The sequence below is a fragment of the Neophocaena asiaeorientalis genome, unplaced genomic scaffold (assembly GCF_003031525.2).
Source record: "Neophocaena asiaeorientalis asiaeorientalis breed wild unplaced genomic scaffold, Neophocaena_asiaeorientalis_V1.1 scaffold648, whole genome shotgun sequence".
Taxonomy (NCBI): Eukaryota; Metazoa; Chordata; class Mammalia; order Artiodactyla; family Phocoenidae; genus Neophocaena; species Neophocaena asiaeorientalis.
In genome coordinates this window covers 1,847,405-1,856,164 of record NW_020172781.1, presented here as the reverse complement: position 1 = coordinate 1,856,164, position 8,760 = coordinate 1,847,405, and the positions used below count along the sequence as shown (strand labels likewise).

At 62.4% G+C, this 8,760-nt stretch overlaps 1 protein-coding gene across 1 annotated transcript in view; it reads right to left on the bottom strand.

The window, feature by feature from the left end:
- Window positions 1–7,375, bottom strand: part of LHX5 (LIM homeobox 5) — a 13,422-nt gene extending 6,047 nt beyond the window's left edge. Inside the window, exons 1-4 of the mRNA XM_024741386.1 lie at window positions 7,203–7,375; window positions 5,130–5,353; window positions 4,151–4,428; window positions 3,292–3,457 (exon numbers count right to left, since the gene is read on the bottom strand). Coding sequence (XP_024597154.1) covers window positions 3,292–3,457; window positions 4,151–4,428; window positions 5,130–5,353; window positions 7,203–7,375 — 841 coding nt within the window. The remainder of the gene's footprint in view (window positions 1–3,291; window positions 3,458–4,150; window positions 4,429–5,129; window positions 5,354–7,202) is intronic.
- Window positions 7,376–8,760: the final 1,385 nt, after the last annotated feature.

The window sequence follows — 8,760 nt, the reverse complement described above, 5'->3', positions numbered from 1 at the left end:
GATGACTTACAGATAAGGAGACAGGGAGAGATGGGCAGAGGACAGGGTGAAAGGGGGTTGGAGAGGGGATGCAGCAGGGAGCCCCCAGACTCAGAGTCGGTGTCAAGGCAAGAAAAGCGCCTCAGTCACCGAACCCACGGCTGAGCCGGAGACCCGGCTTTATTCGACTAAGGCAGAGACAGTCTAGGGGACGCAAAGAGAAAGATGAGACGGCCGTGTGGTTAGACACACGGGAAAAACCCGGCAAGAGACCCAGGAACGAGACGGAAGGTCGGGAGAGACAGAGGCGCCCAGAGACACGCGAGATGAGTCAGAGAGACGGCCAGAGACGCTGGGGCTGAGAGGCCGGCGAGAGGAGTAGGGCGGGGATGCAGGGGCGACGGACGGAGACCAGAACGCGAAGGGACTGAGATCGGCCCGAGACCCCGTCGGGGAGAAGCGCGGCCGGAGCGCCGAGGGGCTGGCGAGTCGGGCCCCGGCCGCGGAACCCTGGACTCGGAGCGCGCAAGGCGGCCTCAGCGCCCTCTCCTTCGCCCCCTGCGCCCCACCGACCTGGCGCGGCCCCGTGCCCCGCGTCCGTCCCGGTGAACGTGGGACTCCGACCGTTTGTCCCGGCCTCACCTGGCCTGGAACGGAGAAAGTTGAGGCCCAGACACTCGGGAGAGGGGAAGAGGATGAGAACACTCGCCGGGCCACGTCTAGAGTTCCCTGTGCCTCGGGTCCTCCAGGCTGACCCCGGGCGGGTTTGCCAGGACCCCAAGGTTTTGGAGTATTTAGGGACATTGAGCTCTTTTGATAAACTGATGATAGCTATGGGCTCTCTCTCCGGAAAAATGCACAAATGCGAATTCTGCCCACAAATTCAGGGAGCACAGGGGCTCCAGATGACACGCTCGCCCATTCTCAACAAAGTGTTTCTGCATCAACCGTGTGACCTCCTCCTAGAGCCCCCTTTCCCGAAGTCCTTCCGCACAGCCTCTTCCCCTCCCCCTGGGTCGGCCCCGAAGGAGTGGGGTGTGGGATGCCAGGAAAGGAGCACCGTGTAGCCCGCACTCGTGACAATAACCCGCTTTGTACGGCGGGAAAACCGGTGCGCCCGGAAGCTGGGGTCTCCTCTGCAAACCTACGCCTCCTGCTTAGTGTTGGGGGTCTGTCACCCGGGCGAGTTCTGGACGCCCCCTGCCGCCCCTTCCCTCTCCAAACCCCCCCTGACATCAGTCCAAATGGGGAGTGTCTGGAGGCGGGCTTGGAGATGGTTTAGGCCGCAGCTAAAACGGTCGCCAATTACTTTTTAAAAACCACTCGTTCCATTCTCCCCGTAAGGGAGGAGAAAGGTTGGAAGCGGCGAATTTGGGGCCCCTAAGGGACGGGGATGGGGGACGGCCACGGCGCCTAGCAAGCCGGCTAGCCAGGGAGGGCCTCGGCCCCCGCGCGGAGCGCGCCGCCTCCGCCCATATGGCGGCCGGGCCGGAGGTAATTGGAACAAACGCCGTCTGAAAAGCGCACAAAAGCCGCAGCTGGGGCTTTGTCCGCGCTCCCACGGGGAGCCGCCGGCCCCGCCGCCCGGCCCCTTTCTCGCCCGCTGCCGGCCGCCGACGCCGGGATCTCCCAGCACGGATTAGGAGGGGCTGCCTCCCTGGGATTGGGGGGTCCTCCCCCCATTGCAGGAAAAGAGGGGCCCGCGTGTCCGGGCCATCACCCCATCCAGTAGCCACGCGGGATTGGTGAGAGGCACACTGGTCCTGGGGGAAACCTTGGTTAATTACCCAGGCGGGGAAAAATTCCGGACTGGTACCGCCCCGCCAGCCTCCCTGCGCCGGGCGGAGATTTTGCGCTCAAGGAGCCAAAGATAGGTGAAGAGAGTTGGTAAGTAGAGGCCCCAGGACAAGTCCACCATCCCAGCTGCCTCTGGTGTCTGTAGCCCCCCAACCTGGGCCCTGCCATCTCAGTCTCTCCCGAAAAAGCAGAGCACCACATTTCATCCACAATTTCTGGGGCCCCTGGCCAGGCCAGAAGATCTAACCTCCCAGGCCTGCGGATGTACCAAGGCTAGTCATAGCGTTCTCTTATTTTCCCTTCTGGGTCTGCCTGGGCACCTGGCTCCTGGCCCTCCACATTGCCACCTCTCCCCGAACTGGGCTACTAGCCTCCGCCCCTCCTCCCCCAGGCTGGGCGGCACTGAGCACAGATTCCCCTCGGGCAGAGGTATTCCTGGGGGCTCCCCAAATCCAGAGGCTCTGGAATAGAAGGGGAAGGTGCCTTCCTAGAGTCCACAGGTCTGAAATGTGTAGGATGGTGAGTCAGTGCAGTAGTGCCCCGAAACAACTGGGTCTCAAAAAAAAAAAAAAAAAAACCAACAACAAAAACAAAAAACGAAAAACAGAGGTGAGGGAGTCAGAAGAGGTAATCCAGGAAGGAGAGTGAAGTAAGTTAACATGGTGGGGTGAAGGGAGGAGAGAGGAGGGACGGAGGAAGGGAAGGGGTGACCTAAGAGGAGATTTCACCCAGGCCTGAGCCTCGTAACACCAACCATGAAATTCCTCTGTGCAAAGCAGGCTCCTCGCCCTCTGCAGCCCCAAAGACAGAGAACGCATAACTGGGTTGGCTCAATCCTTGCCCACCCCAGCCCTGATGAACCCCGGTGCGCTTGAAGCTGGAGGGTGGGCGGGGGCCCTAGTCCAGAGAAACCGCCAGCATCCGGGCTAACCGGGCCAGATGCTGTGCACACAGTCCCCGTAGCCCAACAGGAGACGCAGACTTGGAAGACAGCAAGGGGGCAACCCCAGATGAATCCTGACCCCTCCATCCCTACTGCCGGTGTTGCCCTCCAGTGCCTGCTTTCCTGCTGGTGCCAAATACACCAGGCCGTGGGCCAGGGCAGCAAGGGCTGTGTATCAGGTTGGGATGCGGTGCATGCAGAAGTGCCTGACTTGGTATGACGCGTGAGAGTGCCAGTATATCTAGGCGGTGGGGTATACCTGTGCTGGTTGCGGGTGATCATGTGTCTAGATGCGTGTCCCCGAGGTCTCTGAACTCGTGTGGTCCTGCATGGGTGAGTGTGTCACTGCTTTTCTCACGTGTTTATTATCTGTTGGTACCACTGCATGGTTGAGTGAACCCGTGTGTCTGATTTTCTGTCCAGGAAGTATCTGCGGGGGAGTATACCTGTGTTGATGCGGTAGAAGGGAGGGAGGGGTCCAGGTGCAGCCTGAGATCATGGGCTATCCGGCCCTGCACCCTCAAGCAGCACTGACCTAGGTGTGGGGCACCGCGCCCTAGGCGGTTGCTTACCTCCGTAGTAGGTGTACGGAGTGGACCCCAACATCTCAGACTCGTCCAAGCGGCCGCCCAACGGGCGCATGCGCCTCGGACTCCGGAAGAAGGCGTGTCTCCGGGCGCCCAGGGCGCTCAGCTGTTTCATCCGGCGTTCTTTGGACCGTCGGTTCTGGAACCACACCTGGGACAGAGGAAGGGGTTGTGAACTCTGTTCCGGGTCCCCTTCTCTCCCTGCCCGGGCCACCCCCGCTGGGTCCTAGCGCCTCCTCCGCACCAAGAATGCCCTGAGCCGGGGGCCGGGCCGGATTAGCCCAAAGGGATGGAGAGGGGCCTCGGCGAACCAGCCAAGGATGAAGGATTTCGCGGACCCGTGGGGCGACTCATAAAGACTTGGGCTTCCTGGTCCTCGGCCCATCCGCGGCCTGACGGCTTTATAAAGGCCCGCCGCCCGGCACGGCTCTGGTCTCGGCCCCGCGACTCCCCAGCCGGGCTCTGTCTGCCCGCGCGTCGGGCGCAGGGAAGGAGCACGTGAAGAGCATCGCCTCTTTCTCTGCTCCGAGGACGGGAGGACAGGAAAGGTCCTGTCCTTTAAGCGAGGCTTAAAACCTTCCCTGAAAGGGGCGGGGGTGGGATTCAGAGACGTGAAGTGACCCGCCCAAGATGACGCCGCCGGAAGCCGGCAGGGCTAGGCTGAATATTTTGGCTCGGAGTGTGACCAGCCGGCCCGGATCTCCGGCGCACCGTCTGCCCCTAGAGCGGGCTCGGCGCGCTCCTAGCCAAGGAGGCTGGGTGGGAGGCTCCTCCGAGCTTCACAGCTCGCGGACGCAGCGGGGCTGCGGAGGGGTGACCCGGCCAGAGCCGACCCGGGCCGCACCTGGATGACGCGCATGTTGAGGCCGGTCTCCTGCGCCAGCTGCTCGCGGATGTGGCGCGTGGGCTTGGGCGTGGCGGCGAAGGCAGCCTTGAGCGTCTCCAGCTGCTTGGCTTTGATGGTGGTGCGCGGGCCGCGCCGTTTCGTGCCCGAGTTCTGCTCCTCGTTCTCGTTGTTGGCCGTCTCCTTGTCCGACGACGTCGAGTTGTCCGTCTCCTTGGGATCGTCATGGAGTGGGTCCTGGAGGTCCGGGGACAAGCTGCGGTCTGTACAGGACGACACTGCGAGAGGACGGAGCGGGAAGGGGACAGGGTGTCAGCGGCGGCCCGAGACCTCTCCAGTCGGGTAGCCTGTTCCTGCAGGCTCAGGCCACCGCCAACCCCGGAGGGTTCCCTCCCAAAGCCGGCGACAGCCCCTCCCCCAGGGGCCCGGCGCCCGCCCACTCCCTCCAGGCGGGGCTGGGCCTTTGGAAGCGCCCTTCTCAAGCCCTCTCAGCACTTTTCAGCTAGTGCTTGGGAAAGGGGGAGTCGCGCTCTCTGGAGAGCCCGGCCCTCTAGGAGAGGGGACGGGCGGAGGGTACAGATGCCCTCCGGGCCGGGGATCTTCCTCTCCCTTCTCTCTTTCCTCGAGACCCCAATTAGTGTCCTCCCAGCGCAGCTAGAAATTACCAGGAGCTGAAAAGACTCGGAAAGGGGAAATTGTGCGGTTCCAAACTTGGGGAGGAGGGCTGCTTGGAAGGGGCTCCTGAACTGGAGGAGGGCGGGTTAGAGCTGGCAGTGTAGGCATCCTGGAAGGCTGGCTCCAAACGCTGACTCTCTTTCCCAGGCCCCCGCACCTCCCCGCCACCTCGACCTGCCCGGCGCGAGCGGGGAGCTCTGAGCCGTGCACCGCGGGCACACAGGGGGCAAAGGAGGGGTGTGCAGGCAGGCCTTGGCTGGAGGGCGCTGGGGCCTGGCCTGGGGAGGGGCAGGGGGCCTCCTACCTGAGTTGAGGCTACCCTCCTTGAGGCTGGACGAGCTCAGGTAGTCGTCCTTGCACACGAACTTGTTCTCGTCGATGACGTAGAGCTCCTCGCCCGTGGACAGCTGCTTGTTGCAGACCATGCAGGTGAAGCAGGTGAGGTGGAAGACTTTGCTGCGGGCCTTACGCACCAGGTCACTGGGCGAGATGCCTTGCGCGCAGCCTGCACACTTAGTGCCGAAGCGCCTGCAGACACAACAGGGCCTGTCACCCAGGGCCAACCCAGTGTCCCATCCTCCTGAAGCCCTGACCTCCCACCCTGCCCTAGCTTCTGAAAAGCCTCCGTTTCCACATCTGTCAAATGAGATCCCAATCCTGTCCTCCCTGGTCAGAATGCAAGACATGAGACAAATATCCAGGTCCGTTCTTGGGACTGGGACTGTCATGCCTCGGTCAGGTTTATTTGGACTCTGCCGGGCTCCCAGCAATGGGCGCCACAGCCTTCAGCCCAGCAGACGGCCCGGAGTACCTCAAGTGGCGCCCCTCCCCCACCCCACATCGCTACCAGATGGGCCGGGGCTGCTCCTGGCAAACTCTGCTCTGGAGGTTGTGAAGCATTTAAAGCCAGGCAGGCCGGGTTCGGACCATTTCTCGGCTTTGCCTCCTGGATCCTTACCAGTCTGCTGGGGTCCAGGTAGGGCCAAGGAGCCTGGCTGTCGGGTCCTAGCGATGGAGCTGGGGGGAGCCCCTCTTCTGAGCTGAACCTTAGCAGGAAGGAGGGAACCTTCTGCTGGCCCTCAGGCAGGCAGTGGGAAAATGCGACCGGAAGGCGATCCCAAACCTGCACGGCCAGAACCCGGGCTCTCTCCAATGCCACCTTTTCTGTGTTCCTGGTCTAAATCCTCTTCTCTCTTCCTTGAGCGCTGGGAGACGGCTGGCCTCCCCCGAAATGGATGGTGCAGACCGGCACTGGGAGGGGTGAGGTGCGGGGGGAGGGGGAGGGCGAGGGCCCAGGACTCTGGGGCCCCCACGTCTCCTCGTACCCACGTCTCTAAACAGGGCGAATTTGGGTGACGTTGATGTAGTGAGGGCATTAGAAGCCATAAGTCACTCCTGGCCTCGTGCGGCAGCGTAATTGGCCACATACACCTTATCAAAAATCATTAGGTGCTTTGCAAGCACCACCACATTAGGGGCCTTGGGCCTCTGGGGCCGAGGAGTTTACACGTGTAAAGGTGCGTCTGACCTTTTCTCCTATTCAAGTTCCCTAGTGCCAGGTACTGGGGCCGGTGAGCAGCCTTTCTCCAGGGCGTTAATCATGCCCCCCCTTCCCTCCACGCAGTTGGCAAAGCCGGGGGAAGCAGGCAGGGCTGAGCTGCCAAAAACCCCACAGCCTTCCAGGCCGACCTTCGGCGTTTCTCAGCTGGGAAAGTGAGGCTCAGGGAAGTGATCTGCTGTGACCTGCCTGAGGGCGCCCGTGGGCAGCAAGGCTGGACTCTGGAGGTCCTGATTCCAGCTTCCATTTCATTTGTACTTTCAACAGAGGAGAAAATGTTTAAGGAGTTGATGGGGGGGAGTGAGGAGAAGATTCCCTGCCCCATCACCAGGGGAGGCCTTTCTGGTTGAGTCCCCTCAGGAGCTGGGAAGTTTCTGTTTGTCCAGAAGCACTCTGGGGGTCCCACCTGCCTGGAGCCCAGCTTCTGGACTCCGCACTCTGCCTGCCCCTAACTTCGCAAAAATCCTTAGTCTCTCCGAGCCTGGCTGGAAGCTTCCACCCTTGGGGTGGCCTCAGCTAGCAAGAGGCAGAGACGGATGGGCAGCAAGTTTGTCAAGCTTCCTCCCCCTGGCCCACCACCGATCCAAGCTGGCCTGGAAAAGCCAGCTACAAGCAGCCAAGCAGCGTTCTTCTCACTCTGCCTGGGTTCAGGCCCTTGTTGGACCGAGGGCAGGAGGACAGTGGTGGGCTCCCCGGCTCCCCATTGAATCTGGTGGGCCTGGGAGGCTGGGATGGGTTTCGTGGTGTCCCCTTCCCCGGCGCCCCAGCGGAGCGCCTGCAGGGCGGGCGCTCGGGCAACAGGGCGGCGCGGCTTCTTACCTGAAGAAGTCATTTTTGCAGTAGAGCTTGCCCTCGCGCGAGAAGCACTTCTCCGAGAGGTTGGTCTTACACTCGCAGCACTGAACGCATTTGATGTGCCACGCGCGGTCCAGCACGTTCAGCAGAAAGCGGTCGAGGATGGGCCGCTCGCAACCAGCACAGTGCACCATCATAGCCCCGCGCCCCGGCGGCTCGGGCCGCCTTGCCCTCCCTTTGGGCCCCCGGCCCTCGGGCCCCCTGGCCCCGCCGCTGCTCTCCGCCTCTTCTCTTGGCCGCCGCCGGGCGAGTCCGGTCCGAACCAAGACTCAGCCGGTCAAGTCCTTGGGTGATTGCTGGCCTGGCGCTGGGCTGCGCTGGGCGGAGTGGGGAGTGGTGGCGTTCACAGCCTCATGCCCCGGGCCGCGCGCCCCAGTGTATCTTGGGTGGCCGCGGGCTTCGCCTCTGCCGAGCGGCTTTCCCGGTGGCGGAGGCGCCGGCACTTTCCCCCACTTTCAAGCGGTTCCTATCCTCATCTTTGTCTGGCCGCCGCCTAATTCGCGCATCCTTATTCAGATTTGGTGACGTGGCGAGGCACGTAGGGGGCCCGGCGGCCAATGGGTACGCGGTGGCCATGGCAACCTCTTAAATTTATAGCATATCTAAATTGGCTACAGCGTTGCGGTCCGAACAGAGCAAAAAAAACAAGGCATCAGTATTGAGTATTAGCTTGTACCTGGTTCGGAGGCTAAGTAAGTATTTACCTTCCAGTTTGGGGGCTTGGGGCTGGGGGCCGCGCGATCTGAAAACTGCGTCTCTCTTCTCTCTCTTCACACATATTTGGGGGGCTGGGGTTCGAAGGCCTAGCGGGAGGGGGACCTCTGCCCCCTTCACAATCCACGGAACTTGCAGAAGTTGCCCGAGGCCGGGATCGCGCTCTACGTCTGCCACCTCTTCCCCAGCCCAGCCCGTCGTTTTGGACTCCCCCATCCGCGCACCCCTGGGGTCAGCGCCCTGGAGCTGCGGCGGCGAGGTTCTCGGGACTCCCGGAGGCGGCACCGGCTTCCTTTGTCATATGCGGGGGCTGAGGCCCAGCCCGGCCTTTCTCAGGCAGAGAGAGAGAGAGAAAGAGAGAGAGAGAGAGAGAGAGAGAGTGAGTGAGAGTGAGAGTGAGAGAGAAAGGCCGAGCAAGCCCAGACCCAGGTTGGCGGGGGATGTCCTCTGGCCCGGTCTCAGACCGCGGAGTTGTTTCCAGCCGGAGCGCGCGGCTCGGGGGAGATGTGGGGAGGGGGAGATCCAGGATGCACCGGTCTTCCCGAAGCCAGCTCTGAAGTGATGTTCACCGCGTCTCCGCTTTCCTCGCTGCACCTTCCAGATCCCGGGTCAGCCAGTCGGGGCTCCGCGGTGAGTGGGTAGCGCGGCCGAGGAGGGTACGCTGGAGATTGCGCGGGGCGCTGTTTGCACACGCTGGGAGTCCGGGCGGAGTGTGCAAGTTCGATCCATCATAGGAAGCAGGAAGTGCCATTCCACGGGGCTCGGAGGGTGTGTGGGGCGTTCGCAGGTGTGTGTGGAGGGGGGATGT